The sequence below is a fragment of the Cyprinodon tularosa genome, unplaced genomic scaffold (genome assembly GCF_016077235.1).
Source record: "Cyprinodon tularosa strain WSP-4 unplaced genomic scaffold, ASM1607723v1 ctg355, whole genome shotgun sequence".
Taxonomy (NCBI): Eukaryota; Metazoa; Chordata; class Actinopteri; order Cyprinodontiformes; family Cyprinodontidae; genus Cyprinodon; species Cyprinodon tularosa.
Window position 1 is genome coordinate 42032 of NW_024039069.1, and position 16790 is coordinate 58821.

Sequence of the window (16790 nt, forward strand, 5' to 3'; positions counted from 1 at the left end):
GGTATATGCATCTTAAGTTGGTTGCCATCCGCAAATAAAAAACATAAGAAGAAGAAGTAGCGACTGCAACAGTGTGCGTCTGCGGTAAGTAAAAAAAAATAAATAAAAAAATAAATTAAAATCTCACAAATGCACTCTGTGCTCTAAGTAAGTGAACTTTAACGTCGAGCAGCGGCTATCTTAAGGTGCTTGCTTGTTTTTTTTCTTTAGGCAACACACAAGAAATAGCCCCTCATGTTAGCATGTTAAGCTAACGTTAGCTTCCCAACGGAGGTTTGGTTCAAGCTAGGCCCTCAAGCTGAATTGAAAACCAGCATCTCAATATTTTATATTTTACCTTTCTCCACAAAAAAAAAACAAACAAACAAACAAAAAAAACGTTCGTGTTACTTAATTGAAACCTGATTTTTTTTTTATTTTATTCTGGTTAATATTTGGACGGTTAGCTGGAAGCTAACGTTAACCTTAAATCTGCTGCTGATCTGTGGGAACAATTTTGATTTAAACTGCGTTTAACCAATTTTACAACACTAATTCATAAGCTGTCTACTAATATTTATATTCAGCCTCTGCTGAATTAGAAATCTAACGGTTTATATGAACTGATTCGGATTGCATATGTTGGCTAAATGGGATTATACTGCAGGGGTAACGAAGGTTTTGTTACTGTTCTTTTTATTTTTCGATAGATTACATTTAAAGGGTTGATTAGCTGCACTATGATCTGATAGTTTTAAATGGTTTTCGCCTTAGGGGCAATTCAGTGCCTTTGTAGGATTTGGAGACGTCTGTCTACTTGATGTTTTGTTCATTTGGACTTTCAATAGAGGGGAGCAATACCGTTTAGCCTACTGATTATTGAAGAATGAATTTTCTATTTGCTCTTCTGCGAAGAACTGTGGTGTCAGGACTTCAGAAAATATATGAAAACGGTAGGAATTATGTAGCTTTGATCAGGAGTAAATTTCCACAGAGCCAACAGGTTTCAACTCAGACCTGTTGAAAATAGTCTGGAATACAAAGTTATCAGAAGATGATTCACATCTAGATTTATTTATTCAAGATTTCCTAACATATTTTGCTTTATCTTTTCCATTTATCAAAAATCAAGAATCTTTGCGATAAAAAACCTATAATAAAATTTGTCTGGACACTTTTGACCTTTTTTATAAGCTAGAATAAACACCTATATAGTTCTAAAGTTATGAAATGAAACGTAACTTATCTGTTGTTTTACAATGAGTTATATATGTTAAAGGCTGAAGGCAATATAATGTTTATATATAAGAAATATTCTGTTAAAATTGGGAATGCTTGATTCAAAAATATATTGTATGAAAAAATACTCGCTGCAGGTGCTGGCTAAAGCACTGTATCCCAACTTTCAAGTTAAAATCTGTAGCTTTTACTATATACTTTGGTGCTGTTGTCTTTTGAAATAGCCACTCATTTGCTCAGACATCCCTCAGAGCTGGTTATATTTTAACCTGTGTGTGATTTTTGGGAAATATGCACCTCCCAGCCACTGTGTTGTTAGTTTGAAACCTTTGTTGAGAAAATTAACAGTAAAACTCTTATAAGATGGCACTTTTTTCCCTTCAGTCTATTTGTTTTGTAACATTAATAGATGCATCTTTTCTCATACTAAGCTATTTGATGTATTAGGCCACATAATGTGCAAAAGCTGTGGTAATAGCTTTGTGGTGCATTAAAGTTTTAAAGTAAGGAGTGACACTTTATAGTTACTCATGAATTTGGCTATTAATAACTTTCTTTTGCCTCTGGAATTTTGAGAGTATTTCACTTGAATAGTTAATTTAGTGTCTTGTCGTTGTGCTTCGTAGGACTGCAGATTTATCACATAAGGATAATTTTTTGACATGACTTGTACAGTACTCATCCTGTGCTGCATTCTCTTCTAAAGCCATAGTAGTCCCTTATTTCAGACTTTCAAGGACTTGATCATTGTTTTTGTCCCCATTTTTTTCCTCTTGTCCCGTAAAAGAAAAATGTCACGTTGATGTTGCACAGAAGAGTTGATTTTACTCCGAAGATCAAATTCGGTGTGTACATGGACAGCAATCAGAATGGCGATCGGGGAAAAAAAACATCTTTATCGGAATGAAATTTCTTTCTGATCAGACCAAATTGAATTACACTTTTCATGTTTACATGTTTGCATGACACATTTTTGATCTGATCAGGCTTTCAGTGCAATTTTTGTGTCCATGTAAACTTGGCAATAACGATATTATTGTTTTACGTCATCCAGTCGCAGTGTTGAAGATGTATTCTGGTAAATTAAACATTGATTTTCAGAGGCAGAAGGTCTGAATGAAAAGGTCCTCCTGCTTTGGTTCATAAACTAAAACTATTAATGAAAGTGAGTTTTAATCTATGACTTGAACAAAATACAAACTTTGATACTTGCATTGAAACTTGCATTTCTTTCTTTTCTTGAATTGTGGACCTTTCAATTTGTCTGATGCCTAGATAACCGAACCTGCAGTTCTCTTCCAAATCTCATCTCCAGTAAAATCCAGTTTCATAGTTAAAAAAAAAATGGTATGTTTCAGTTAACTCTTTGGTCCTGGTTTGAAAGCAGTAGAAATGGTATAGGTGTCCTTCTCCAGGCTTCCTTCTGTAGAATCAGGTTTTTAACAGACTTTCTCAGCCTGCAGGCATTGGTTTTGCTTTGTAAGTTTTATAATGATGCCGTGCCTCTTTAAGCTTCTCCATCACTCTGCTCCACATCATGTAGAGGTGCAGCCTTTTCTGTCTCCTGCTGTGATCTTCCCTCTACAGTTATCTCGCCGGCTCAGGCGGCTCCACCAGCTTCTGCCTTCCCTCTGGACTCTTTGGTTGAAGGTTTTCTCTGCTTCATTGTGTCTCAGCAGAACCCAGACATTCTTCAGAGAAGAAGAGGAACCTTTCATAGACTCTTTGCTGCCTGCTTCTCTCTGTCTTGCCTCCACCTGGTGAAGTAATGGCTCAGCAGTCTCAGTCCGATGGTTCTCAGACAGCGTTCTCTGTGAGTCGGGGGCTGAACTTTAACATGAACGAACAGGGTCCCAGTCGCTCAATGGGGGGTGGGTCCTCGGGCCTTGGGATGGGCGGGATGGAGAGCCCAGATGGAGGTGGTCATCTTGGCCGTCACATGAAGCTGTTTTCCAGTTTGGGCCTGTCGCCCTCTGACCTGGACGCTCTGGCTGAACTCCCTGACGAGGACATCAGCATGGAAACGCTGCCCCGCATCCTGATGCAGCTGAAGAGCCGTAAAGTTGGCGGAGGGGATCGAGGAGCTGCGTCCTCTTCCTCTGAAGCAGCTTTTCGAGGCGGGCGGGATAGCTGGGACCCGTCTCTGGGTCAGGGCCTTTCCAGGGTCCATTCTTCTGGAGACTTTGGCTTCAGCTCCATGCGGGACAGCTACAGCTCCGGGTACAGCATGGGGCCATCATCAGACCCCATGTTTATGTCAAGGAGGATGGGCACACCTTCAAGCGGGAAGATCCAGGACTTCCTGGGAGTCATACCCCCCATGTTCCCTCACGTGTGCTCTCTTTGTGACTTTGATGTTCATTCCACCATGGTGAGTACGTCCAGCCTGCTTCTTCTTTTCTTTTGGGACTAACTGTAAATGTTTGAGCTTTCTGTCAGCCATGAGAGCTGGTTATCACCTCATGTTTCAAGAGACTGAAGCCCCAGTTTACTTGGTTAAATCCTCTCATTTCACTCTCTTCAGCATGATGAGCCTGTCTTTGGTTTCCTTACCTTCTGAGCTGAAGTGCTGTAACAGATCCCAGAGAGATGCAGTGGGTCCAGGTTCTTAGGCAGTCCACCTCCATGTTGGTTTCATGAAGCATTTAATGCCGCAGCTTCATCTCAGCCTCTTGTTCTGCTGAGATCCTCCCTGTTTAGTCAGGTTTTCTAAAGATGCTCAGCTTGAGCTGCAGCAGCAAAGTTTATGTATTTTCCAACAGGCAAACAGACAGCACCTCTATTGGCCTTTTCTTTCCAGAACACCGTGCAGCCATACCATTTTATCTCAGAGAGACAGAACCTTTGATTTGGCTTTTTATCAACATGGAATCAGTGTTCACAACATTAAGAGCTAAACAACAGAGAAAAGCCTTAGTAATATTCACCAGACCCATCCTACTGTTCTCGGCTTCTCTGGATGATAAGCCTTTAAGCTACTGTATCCGTATTGAGGATGTTGACTGACTGATCTGTGTTTTGTTCTTCTGGCAGGAGTGGGACCAGCACCTTAATGGCCTCCGACATGCTGAGAACAGGCGAAGGCTTCTGGACATGTAAGTCAGAGCCAGAATTAAACAAACAAATTAAAAAGCAAGCAGAGCTGAAGGTTAGATCATCATATTTGTGGCACAGACTGGAACCAGGCAATAAAGTTATAGTTGAAGTAAAGGATTGTAGAAATGACTTCCTATATAATGCGTGTAGAAACCTGTTCATACGGTACAGAAATGAACCAGAAGCTCTGCAGAGATGGGGAAGCCTTTGATAAACAGATTTCCTGTTGTTTCAGGTATCCAGACTGGGAACCTGGTAGAAGGTAAGTGGTGTAAATATAAATTAACACTACCTGATACTAACTTGGAGTGGTGCTCCACAATACGTCCACTAACTTACTAGTCGATAAAATGTGCAGTAATAAGTGATGGCGCCCCATAACCAAGCAGTAACCACAGTCAAATCAACTTCACATTTTTAATGTGATTTTGAACAGCAAGTGTGTATTACAAATATGATTTCCATAACTGCTTTTGGAGTACTGATACTGGCTTTAATCAGTCCTACTCATCTCAGTGCTTTTTCATTAAATGGATGCCTTCTCCATTAGATTTAGATGGCTGGGAGGAGACGGGTAGCCTGGCTGGCTCAGAGGCTGGCAGCTCCCGTTCACTGCCTTCTGTTGTCGCAGAGTTAGGCAGAAATAGAATGTCCCAGGCGAAGGTAGATTAATGTCACCGTGCACTTACCAAGTTCATTGTTAACAGAATCAATAAGAGAATCGATAAGGAATCAAATCGTTTCATAGAATCGATAAGGGAATCGGAATCATGAAAATCTTATCAATTCTCAACCCTAACTACTACTGAGAAAGAAGTGATGAACCATTGGGAAATTGGAGCGTTGGACTAGAGTAAGTCCTGGAAGAGCTGGACGGAAAGGATGTAGGGTTACCAACTATGAAAATTAAATAAGGGACACTTCTTGGATTGGTGTCTTCCACCATACCACCATTAGGAATTTATTTTTGCCTTTCCTTGATGGTGTGAAATGATTTGATTGGAAACATTTAAATCAAACCTGAAATACATTTGACACCTAATTAAAAAAAAAAAGTTATTTTTTTTAAATCTTTTTCCTATTGATTATTTTAGTATTTTATCTTTTTTTTTTTATTAATCCAAAAAAGATGCCTTAAGTAAATGGATATCAATCTATCTAAACAGTTTAATGTTTGTTCATTTTTCTAGTTTTTATTTGTAGAGATTTGTCTTATTACTGCTGTTAATAGGTTATTCTTTTAGCAAATACCATGTTTTAGAGTCTGTGTACTGTTAATCTAGTTAAAGATTCAATGAACAAATTAGTTATAATTGTTTCAGTCCTAATAATCAGTGTCATTAACTCTGTTGGTTCACATTGGAGAACATTTTCATCCAACTGTTGTTAACTGGCTGGGGCCACAGGGAGACCCCCAACCTTTCTGCAGGTCTTCTGGGCCCAGCCCCCATGTCCACCGGACCCATAGGAGGGATGTCCTCCAGCTGGGGTGAGACGACACCGTCCATCTATGAAGTCCAGCACCTCCCATATTGGGTGCAGCTCTGAAGTTTGTTTTCTTATTGAATGTATTTGTCTGCAGGAGGCCGCGGTCGCTCTGAAAACATGATGGGACCCAACGTGGTGAGTTGAATTACCTGCTGATGTCATGCTTCGGCCCAGATATTTCTGCTTACGCTGGTCCTGATGAATGTTTCCTCAGTCTCGTAGCAGAGTGGTGGTGGTGAAGTACGAAAGGAAGCCCCTAAGCAACAAGACGCTGTTTGCCTTCACCGAGACCTTCGGGCGACTCAGAGAGCACCTGATCCTCAACAACAAGGTAGACCAGCCCTCCTCTGGGTCTCTGTTTGGTTCTGTCAAGGCAGGATCCTCTGCCTGTTCTGGTAAAAGGAAAAAAAATCTGGGTTCGGTCTGTCAGACCTGTTCCAGACATCAGAGGCTCCTGTTTGGGTTTTATTGTTTATTCATTTTTACTGGATCACAAATGAATCAGCTGCAGGTTTTCACCAGGGAAGTTTCATCTAAGGTTGAACTTTTTCTTTCTAGCCATTTTTCTTGTCATACTTGAACTTTCAGAGGAACAAGCTGGTTCTTGACATCTGAACACCTGAAACTCTTTCAGGGATCAACAGACAGACAAGTAGGGGGAGCCCGTATATGCCCTCATATAGTGAATGAGATGGAGTTTAAACTGATAAATTCATTCCAGGGTTGAAGGTGGAAGAGAGGCAGGTTCTGAATTAAATCACAGGAATGATTAGCTGGTTCTGGTAATTATTAAACTCTTTAAAACCCAGAAGGTTGGGATGCACCAAGCACTCCAACCTGCGGCAGCTGGGTCACTTTCTACCTCTTGTTGTTCCTCAGGCCTTCCTGGAGATGGATACTCATGAAGCAGCTCTGAGCATGGTCAACTACTACCAGCAGCATCCAACCAAGCTGTATGGAAAACCAGTCACCTTCTACCTGTCCAAGAGGCTGATGGCCATTGAGGTAACTGTGACATGGTGCTGGGGTTGATGGGAGAAATGTGACAAATTGACCCAACGCATCGTCGTTGTTTTCAAGAAATCCCACCGGTCGTCTGATCTGCCGATGGAGAAGCCCAACAGGGACGTCACCGGCCAAGGCAGCAAGGTGGTGTTCTTTGCCAACCTGCCCAAAGATGACGAGAAGAAGAAGGAGCTCCTGACCATCTCCAGACGCTTTGGTACCGTGGACAAGCACCTCTTTCTGACTGACCAGGTAAAACCAAACAGAACCACCTTCTGCAGCCTCACTTAGGATTTAGCCATCTGAGGAATATCCTGATTGTTCAAACATTAGGGTGAAGCGAGGATCTGAGCTGTTGACTGATGACCGCCTGGTGGCAACCGCAGGTTGTTGGAAGTGAAAGATGTAATAAAAACAGAAGTCTTAGAGACAGACCGTAGTTTTATTTTACTCTAAACTGACCAAACAATCTAACATGTTAAGGGTTGTTTACATTTCAAGTCATATAACACATGAGATATTATTTGAACTTGTGTTGGTCCTGAATTTAGACAGCTTTGGTTTTAAACCTGAGCACATGCATGATGTCGACCCGGCTTGAAAGCAGAACCAGAGAAGGTTTAACTTCCAAATATCACTAAGGTCTGTTGGATGGGAGCATTTCCATGTAAAACGCTTCATAACATTTGAGCATTCATAACTGACATGTTATGTAATAACCTGTTGACGTCCTCAAAGTTTGATAAGCAATCCTGGAGCTAATTACCTGAACTTGAAGGCCGGAAATTACATTTGAACTGCACCAACGGAGAGTGTAGAAACACCTTCCCATCACAGCGTGTGTCGTCAGTCGCTCTGCATTCTATAAATGATGTGTGGAAAATTGCAGCAATGTCTGCAAATCACATTCAACCTAAGTTTGAGCCTGCATATGGCTCATTATATAAAAAAACATACTGAAAAACAGCTTTTTTTTCTTTAAACCCTTAAGTAGTAACCCACTGTAGTCAGATACACTCCATCTCACCTTAAGCACACAAACCGCACACACTGCTTTAAACTAACATAAACAAAACACGTGTTGTCAGAGCTCACGAGAGAAAGCACTCTAAGAAAATGAGCCCAAAAGAAGCCAAACAAGCACAACAACCACGCTGCAATAAAGAGGTTGCTTCTATTAATGGCAAATTTTCTGCTCGCCAACAGATATTTTAGCCTCTTAATAGTCCCTTATGATATAGTGCATTAACCTGGAAAAAGCCAGAAATAGTGTCTTTACATTCTTAAAATCTCCAAGCAACTTCAGGACAATAAAAAAAGGGAAAAAAAAGACAACCCCAAAATTAATTTTAATACGCATACTAGGCAAGATTTCCTAGACATTTGCGGCACATTTGTGCTGTAAGCGTTTTTTGTACTTTTACGATGATGGAAGTCGTGGTATGATTGGTTCCATCCTGCTTAGGAAAAGCCTAATACATGTATCAGACAAAATGTAGAGAATAGGTGTCCTTGCTTAGATGTTCCACAATCAAGTTGAACAGTCATGTTGAATATGAGCTTACGAGCTCATATTCAACATGGATACGAAAATTCCCTTCTTATGATCATGATCACTGAAAGTCACTGCGCAGATACCAGTACAGTAATATTTTGGTACTGGGTCTGCTGAGGCAATATTAAGGACAGTTGGGTTACTACTGATAGTGCTTCATTGTGCTTATCATGACCTTCCAGGCGTTTGTCCAACTGGGAACTGTGGAGGATGCAGAGATGCTGGTGAAGTATTACAGCATGAACCCGCTCATCATCAAAGGAAGGCTGATCCGCCTCAACATCTGCACCAAATACAAAACCCTCAAGTGAGTTAAATCAGAAACCACCCCTGCTTACTGTATTGAAGGCAGCTGCAGGCACCTTTGGTTTGTCTGACTCGGAAAAGGCTAGGTTCCTGATTTTTTTTGTTTGTTTTTTTCCCCCAGTGTGAGCCACAGGCAGGGGGAGAAAGACACTCAGAGCCGTAGGAGCAGCAGGTCAGAAACCTCCAGGACGTCCAAGTCTTCATCCAAGGGGAGAGAGGAGAGGAAGAAGAGGGATGACAATGATGACAAAGAAAAACCTGCAGGAGAGGGGGAGGACAAAGAAGAAGAACCTGAAGAAAAGCAGGGGGGACAGAGGGAGGGGTTAACGAGTGAAGACAGTGAAGATGAAGAGCAGCCTGAGAGATCTGAGTCTGCGAAGGAGGAGGATGACGACCAGCGGGAAGAGAAAAACAAGGAGGAGGTGAGGAATGACGCAGCTTTGACAGCCGGTAAAGAAAGGATCAGAGTTCAGGCAATCCAAAAACAAGATTGATTTAAAGGAACTCCATGGAAATGCAGCAGCAGCAGCTGATGCTGCTTTAAAACATATTCCTTTGTTTCTAAGAAAATCTACTAAAGCTGCACAAAAAATAAAAATTTACATGACACCTTTCATGGCTCTAATGGAGGAGTGCTTAACGGTGCAAAAATGCTAGGACACAATATCTGAGTATTGATGAGGATTTAGGTACCATTTAGTAAAAGTAAATAAAGTAAGACCGTCTTCTAATCCAGACCTGATCTAGATTTTAAAGACATATTAGTAAAAGGAGTGAAGGGAGAAAGAATCGGGTTAATAAGACCTTCATCAGGAGATCAGGGCTCCTGCAGCTCTAATGAAATAAGGAAGCTCCAAAGCAGGTCTCACCACAAGAAGGCACTTTCACTTCATCAGTTGAAGGTTCTTGTTTGAACAACAGGACTCTGGTGACGATGACGCAGCAGAGGACGGGGCTACAAAGGAGGCAGAGTCAGAGGATAAGACCGGGCCTGGTGGTCCTACAGATGAGTCAGAAAAGAAGGAGAACGTTGACGCAGACGAGAGCAATGAGGCGGCAGAAGGAGACGAGCCTGAGGAAGAGGTAAGATGGTTGTTCTGAATAGAGCCCAGAGGTTTGAGTTTTCTCTTTTTTGACAAATGTCTGTGTTTCAGTTTGACCAGAGCTTCTTGGAGAACATGGAGGACTTTGTGACGCTGGATGAGCTGGAAGACGATGAAGGCGACGCCTCCATAGACTCCAGCGGCATCGGTTGGTAATCAGCATACTGAGGAGGATCAGGAACCAATCAGATCTTGGCTGCAGGTTTTTATGAAATCGGGCTAAACTTTCTTCATCTTCTTTTCCGCAGACAACACACGGAGAGGGGTATGTCTTGGTTTCCCATCAGGATTCATTCCTCCCCCTTTAGTCCCAAAAAGCCGCCTCCATCTTTGAGACACCTTAGCTCTGCACTAAAGATCTTACATGTGTTTGACTTCAGGGTATGAGGGTCATCAACATCCTTGGTTTCAGGAGGGGCTACAACTTTCTCAACGACATTCTGGCGCTCGCCAAACCTTTTGGAAAGGTGGTCAAACACCTGGTTCTGGACCTGAGGCCTGAGGTAGGTGCACCAGGTCATATCCAGTGAAACCTGATGGTAGCTTGATTCGTTTTAGCACCCATCAGCCATTGTGGTTCCTATAAACTGACCTTGACTATAGATGCTCAGGTTATGTTCTAAACGTCCAGGCTCGGTTCCTCTGTATTGAGCAAAGAACAAAAACTTGTCAACTTGGGACCAAATTAGAACCAGTCTCTGAATTCAGGAAAAAACTGTTTAAACTTCTTAATTTTTCCATGGAGGCTTAATCTATTAGATCTTCTGGAATCTTGTATCAGAAACAAGTGGAAACTCACCCAGTTCCCTCTCTGACCCCTGCTGCACTAACTCTTCTTTCTCCTCAGGCATACATCCAGTTTGAGAAAGAGGATGAAGCCATTGCCATGGCCAAGTTTTATAACGGTAATGTGACGCCGATGGTGTGCGGCCGGGCAGTGAGGGTCACCCATTCCCTGAGCTACCCCACCATCCAGGTAGGTCGTCCATTCCTTCTGTGGTTTCTAGCACCACGAGAAGGACTAAATGTTCAATCCCTCAGGTTCCTTAACGCTACCAGCTTTTGTTGCTAGTATCTGTCTAAAAATGTATAACGAGATGTTTATCTAGAATGACATATGCAAACCTTTGGTTCATGTGTAAAGTAAACAAAAATATTTTATTTTAATATGAGCAAAATTGCAGGTGCCTGATTTGTGGTAAAACAGTTAATCTTTTGATTTTCAAGTCTGGCCTAAGGGGCTATTTGTGGGACACTCATGTTGAAGACCTTTGGTCTAGAGTATAGTCTTCACTACCAAGTTGTTGGTAGTGAAGAAGAGCTTTTAATTTGCAGAAAACACATTTGATTTTCTTACGAAACACTGGATGTTTAGAAGAAAAACGGGGAGAATCTCTTGAGTGAGGATATTCTAGCATAGATAAAACGGCCGTCTCTTCTTCACAAGCTTTAATCTGAAAACTTCCCCTCAGTCCACTGGTCTCCACTCGCATCGTCTCCTCTTCAAATTGTCTGGGCTTCTTGCTCAGACTCTTTAAACTTAAAACATGTCGTTCAGCTGCTCCTGCCAGTTAATAATGCTTTTGTTGCTATGGTTATACATCAAAGGGCAAAAAGTGGTATAAAATTGGAATAAAAATCTCAACCTTTTCTAAATGTTTTGTAATGAAGTGGGCCAGCTGGGGTTAGTCTGACTTATATGCTTGCATTGAGCTGCTCCGTGTGGTTGAGGAACTGATGGTGGTGTTCCTTTGCTTGTGTGTTCAGTGTGGCTCCAGCCGGGTCATCTATATCGGTCAGATTCCCAACGTTAACTACTCAGACCAGGACATCCTGAAGCTGGCAGAGCCATATGGGAAAATCCAGAAGTACTTCTTGCATCGGCTCAGGAGAGAGGTATGGGGGCTGGGCTCAGGTTGGTTGATCTGGAACTCCAGCAACTCTTAACCAACCTGGTTTCTGTATCTGCAGTGTTTCATTGAGATGGAAAAGGCTGAATCTGCAGAGAAGATGGCTGAAGCCTGTAAGGGGAAGCAGCTGAAGTTTCTCGGGAAACGTCTGACCATCTATGTGAGCCGGAAGTACAAACAACTCAAACATGGGTGAGTCGCAGAGCTGGGTGACTAAAAATGGGTCATCATATCAGTGACCTTTGGTCATGCTTGCCTCTTTTTCCAGCCATCGATATCCCATCACCATTAAGAGGGAGGCAAGCAGATCTCCAGAGAGACCCAGCAAGACAGCTGAAGAACCGCCTGCAAAGAAACAGAAACCGGAGGCAGAGTCTGAAGAAGATGAGGTGAAAGCCGAGGAGGAGGAAGATGAGGGGGAGGTGGAACAAAAGGAAGACGAGGCAACAGCAAAAGACAGCTGTGACATCACTGAAGATGAGAAGATGGAGAAGCAACCAGCTGAGAAGCTTCCAGAAGATTCTGAGGAGATGAGCCTCAGTAAAGAGGTGATTCTGACATTAAGAATAACTGATCTGGGAAAAGTCTTCTGAATGGATCTGGGTGCAAACAACCTTAACGTTTCCAGACCTTTTCCTTTGCTCTGCTTTTAGAAGATAAAATTCTAAAGAATAAAACATTACTACATATTTATGTCGATCTCCAGAACCCATTCAGAAGTTTGATGTAAAGTACTTCCCTTCTTCTTTTTGGTATTTCTACATTCTTAGATCAGGGTTTTAAACTGGACCCGCGGTTCTGAAACTCTGTTGTATCCAACTAGATTATTTATGTCCTGATTTAAGCTGTTCTCTGCTTTAAAGGACTGCAGTCTGAGCCTGAGGTTGATCTCTTGTTTTTCAGGAGAAGGATGAGGAGATGGACACATCGACCAATCAGAATGGGCAGACAGAGGCTCCTCCCCCTGCCGGCGAAGCGCCCAGTGTGGCTGGGTCCAGCGTGGCAACCCTCCCACCATATGACCCTGACACCCCAATAGGTAAGGAAACCTGGCCCAGCTGCTGCCATGGTTGCCGAACAAACGCTGACCTCTGATTGGTTGTTTAGGGGTGGAGCATGTGAAGATGGGTTACTACTGTCGCATCTGCTTCCTGTTCTACTCCAACGAGGACAAGGCCAAGAAGGTCCACTGTAGCAGCCAGGCGCACTATGACAAGCTGCAGGTGAGACCAGCTTCCTTAAACAGGTTTCCTCATAGAGAGCTGGGGTCTCGTTGATCAAAGGAGATCCATACAAAATAGTTTATGCCAGAAAGATTTCAGACCTGCATGCAGGTTTCATAGTAACAGCTTCATCCACCTCACCTTGGCACACATCCAACTATAAATGGCCATGCAAAGCACCGGTTTGAATGTGATTGTGTATTTAAATGAGCCAGATTATCATGGTTAAAAATGACAACCAAGAATAAAAGAGTTTAAAGTCGTAGGGAATCATATTTAAATGTCAAATGATTCTGGCTTAAACATATATATAAACGTACTCTTTATCAGATGATATTGTCAACGGTCATCTGTCAATCAAATTTTTCGGTCATAGCATCTTGATTCATATGTTGCAGCTAATATATGCTACCATTAAAATACGAAATAAGAATAAGTTACTCTACTATTCATTTTACGTCCCAGTGTTCACGGGGATGGACGTCTGTGTCTTCAGCAGGCGTAGAGCTAACAGAACTGGCAGCGCTGCGAGGCAAGGGCTCAAACATGTACAGCTGTAAGCCTTCTACACCAAATGGAGCTTCTGCCGCCCTTGCGTCTTCTTCGAAACATCTTCGTCCCCACTTTCCTCCTCTAAATAAAAAACGTATGACAGAGGAGACTTATCCAACGACGCAAAACTCTCCTCCTCTTGCATGTTTTCTCTGTCCATAGCGTTCCTTGACAGAGTCATTTCTAAGTAACCAATTTAGCGCTACTTGGTCCCAATGTAATTTTCCTTTGGGAACCTACTAGCAAAAAGTTGCTAACTGGTTAGCAAGATGCTTCCGAGACACCGGCCACAATCCAACCTGCTTGCGAACCTTCCACCACAACAATCCCGCCCTCTTGATAAACGACCAATCACATTCACTCTAATTCTCTCGTTTAAAGTCGGACACCACTTGGGAGAATTCAGAACTGCAACCGTTGGAACGCCGCTTCCCTACGACTTAACTGAGGCAAAAATGAATGTTTTGGTAACTTGGGTTGCCAGGAGCCCTAGAATGCTAAACGGTTATATGTAATACATTTATTTCAAAAATCCAATAAGGGAAATGGAACCATTTCAAACAAATACTTCACTGTATTAAATTTGTTTCCTGATCTTTAATTGCAAAAATAATATTGGCTTTATAATAAACAGACTGTATCTGAAAAATGCCCACTTTTGGAAAATATAACACCTGTAATTTCTAAATATATTTTATAACTTGCAAAAACCTCAGAGTGCCGAATATCAGTATTTGTTTCTTGAAATTGTGAACCCAACTACCCTTTTTATTTTTATATTCTAGTTGTGCCAGTAACCTTCTGTTTATTAAGAGCATTTTACTTAAATCATTTTGAAATAGTCTTAAACTTCGGGTTTATTTTTAGAAGGGAAAAAAATTGGGGCTTATTCACACCCCTTTCTTTTTGGGGGAGATTACCCAAACATTTGAACTTGTGCACCATTTTGTTCAGTTGGAAAAAGAATATATACCCCTACAATGCCAATTTCAGCTCTTTAAGGCCATATAAGTTGCTTAAATCTTTAACACCTGGCTGACAGATTTACTGTCCATGCTATCTACTCAAACATTTTTAGTTTTCTTATTATTTAGCTTTGAGGCAGAGTTGGGCTTGAACAGTTGTTGAAAAAATTTGAACAAACAAGTTATAATCCCACGGACTTATTAAGAGTTTATTTAGAAATCTCTCTGATCCAGAAAAATAATTCAAATTCAGGTTTAAAGTTTTAAATGGGGAAAAGCCACTTCTCTTTTAGCCGTTTGTGGGAATAAATTATAAAGCTTCAAATCCTGCACATCATTTTAGGAAGGTTTCTGTACTGTAAACATGTGACCTGACATTACTGATCCAATGTTTGTGTTTGAACCAGAAACATCTGGAGAAGCAACAAGCCAAAGCACAGAAGATGAAGACGACAATGGCATGAAGACTCCTGAAGCACAGTTTTATGGTTTCATTTTTATACTTTGTGTAGTTTAGTTTATGGTGACACCACTGACCAATCAGAACCGTTCCAGTGTTCCCAGCTGGTACAGTGTGTAAGGATGCAGATCTTGTGTTCAGAACATTTTAGTGTTGGACTTTTTACAAAATATTCTGAAACTTACTCAGATTCAAAGTTGGTTTATTTGAAACTTGTAGTTAAAACAAACTGGTTCTGCTGAATAAATATTTTCAGCTGAAAAACACACACAAAAAAAATCCCCCTTGTTTCTGATCCATAACTGTTGACTCCACTCAGCTCATCCATGGATCTTTACCCGTTTTCTCCTGAAACAAAAACAGCAAGTTAAAAAGTTGCCAACCAAACCACCAACACCTAGCTGGATTACTGGTTTCCATAGTAACCTGGTACTTCTTGTAATGGGCCGGTGTGCTGCAGTGCTGGAGTTTGGCTTCATCTTCATCACTGAAGATCATCTGACACAGATTACAGAAATAACCAACAACTGGTCGGACAAACTCTGCTCCTGAAGGAGAAAATACCAGAGGGTCAGTGAACATACCATGGCTGAGCTGGCCTCTGATGAGAGGCTTAAATCATTTAGACTTCATATAGAAAATTGTTCAGCTGTGGTAACCGATTAAAATTCAAAGAACATGTGCTTGGGTTTTTTTTTTTTTTTCTGTAATTCTTACCAACAGGTTTAGCAGGTTTCTCTGCTGGTGCTGCATCTTCTTTCAACCCAGACTCCTGAAAACAAACAACCCCATGAGTTCTCATGTTCTGGCATATATTAAACAGAACACGCTTTCCATGGTGAGCTGCAATCTCAAATTGTCACCTCCTGGTTTAATAACCCCTACTGTCATCCCGCAACTGGTTAGAGGCTATTCTGGCCTCTGTTTAACCGGATTGGTTAAAGATGGTTTCTCCTTTAGAAGACTTAAAACAGAATCTGTGAGCTCTGGACAGATTCAACAGGTCTGGTTTCAGGACTCATGTCTAAAGTGCAAAAACCTGCTAAAAGTTTGCTAGATTAAAGTGTGGCAATCCCCACAAAGTTGTGACCTGTGATAATTAGTAGCGCACTGGAGAAAATCAAAATCTAGATAAGTCATTTTTTCTTAAAATAAGTGCATTTCTTCTTAAATTGAGGAGATTAAAGAGATATTTTGCCAATGGAACAAGACAATTTAGATTTAAAATATGAAAACACAATTGCATTGTCTTATTCTAAGTGCATATTATCTAATTATCTTATTTTAAGGGTAAAAATACTAATTCCATTGGCAAATTATCAGATTTACCTATTCAAATCAAGGGTGAATACACTTAATTTAAGACATTTTTACTTATTTCTAGATCATTTTTGCAGTGAGCCATGCCAACTTTCAATTCACAAGCTAAAAAGTATAAAATGAAATGAATGAACAGGCTGTTGAATTTAAAATGAGCATCAGGTCCATATCTTGTTTGAGTTTGAACTTTCATCACCATAAGACGCCTGGAAAACGTCCGTCAGTCTGGTGTAAAGTGTAAACATTCCTGTTCAGGTCATGAAATGTACTTTGGCCTGTGCACTGAGGAGCACAAAGGGATTCTCACTCACAAAAAATGCGGTGGATTGGTATATTAATTCCTAACTTGTGGGGCACAATGATTTGTCAGGTGGACAATAAATCACATCCATTAAAAAGCTACACAAAGAAGTGCGTAATTGTGGAAGGAGAGCAGACTTCACTGCTAGAGGGCTTCATTAATCTGTCTCTCCATTCTTGTGTTCAAGTTCCAAATACTCTTCAGTGCAACTATTTTATTTTATTATTTAGGAAAAGCTAATTGAAAGATTACTTGATTCCCTCGAAACTTAAATTTGATCAAGGAGCC

At 41.3% G+C, this 16790-nt stretch overlaps 2 protein-coding genes across 6 annotated transcripts in view; one reads left to right on the forward strand and one right to left on the reverse strand.

The window, feature by feature from the left end:
- Positions 1-15562, forward strand: matr3l1.2 (matrin 3-like 1.2). Of its 2 annotated transcripts, none has more exons than XM_038295417.1 (22): positions 1-84; positions 2898-3589; positions 4252-4313; positions 4550-4576; positions 5721-5803; positions 5897-5937; positions 6017-6133; positions 6682-6807; positions 6883-7059; positions 8545-8669; positions 8790-9090; positions 9590-9751; positions 9823-9919; positions 10020-10036; positions 10152-10274; positions 10619-10747; positions 11539-11667; positions 11743-11873; positions 11950-12229; positions 12585-12720; positions 12789-12904; positions 14829-15562. In XM_038295417.1, the coding sequence occupies exons 2-22, from the start codon at positions 2987-2989 to the stop codon at positions 14883-14885; spliced, it is 3039 nt and encodes a 1012-aa protein (XP_038151345.1). In that variant the 5' UTR covers positions 1-84; positions 2898-2986; the 3' UTR covers positions 14886-15562. The 2 variants fall into 2 exon arrangements, with proteins under 2 accessions (XP_038151345.1, XP_038151346.1); XM_038295418.1 differs by having other exon boundaries at positions 29-84; positions 2895-3589.
- The window catches only part of matr3l1.1 (matrin 3-like 1.1), a 13123-nt gene continuing 11399 nt past the window's right edge, over positions 15067-16790 (reverse strand). For 3 of the 4 annotated variants that reach the window (XM_038295414.1, XM_038295415.1, XM_038295413.1), the window contains 2 exons: positions 15599-15653; positions 15067-15429 (listed from right to left, as the gene is read on the reverse strand). In XM_038295414.1, the coding sequence (XP_038151342.1) occupies positions 15197-15429; positions 15599-15653 (288 nt within the window). In that variant the 3' untranslated portion in view covers positions 15067-15196. The remainder of the gene's footprint in view (positions 15430-15598; positions 15654-16790) is intronic. The other variant, XM_038295416.1, reaches the window with a different exon arrangement.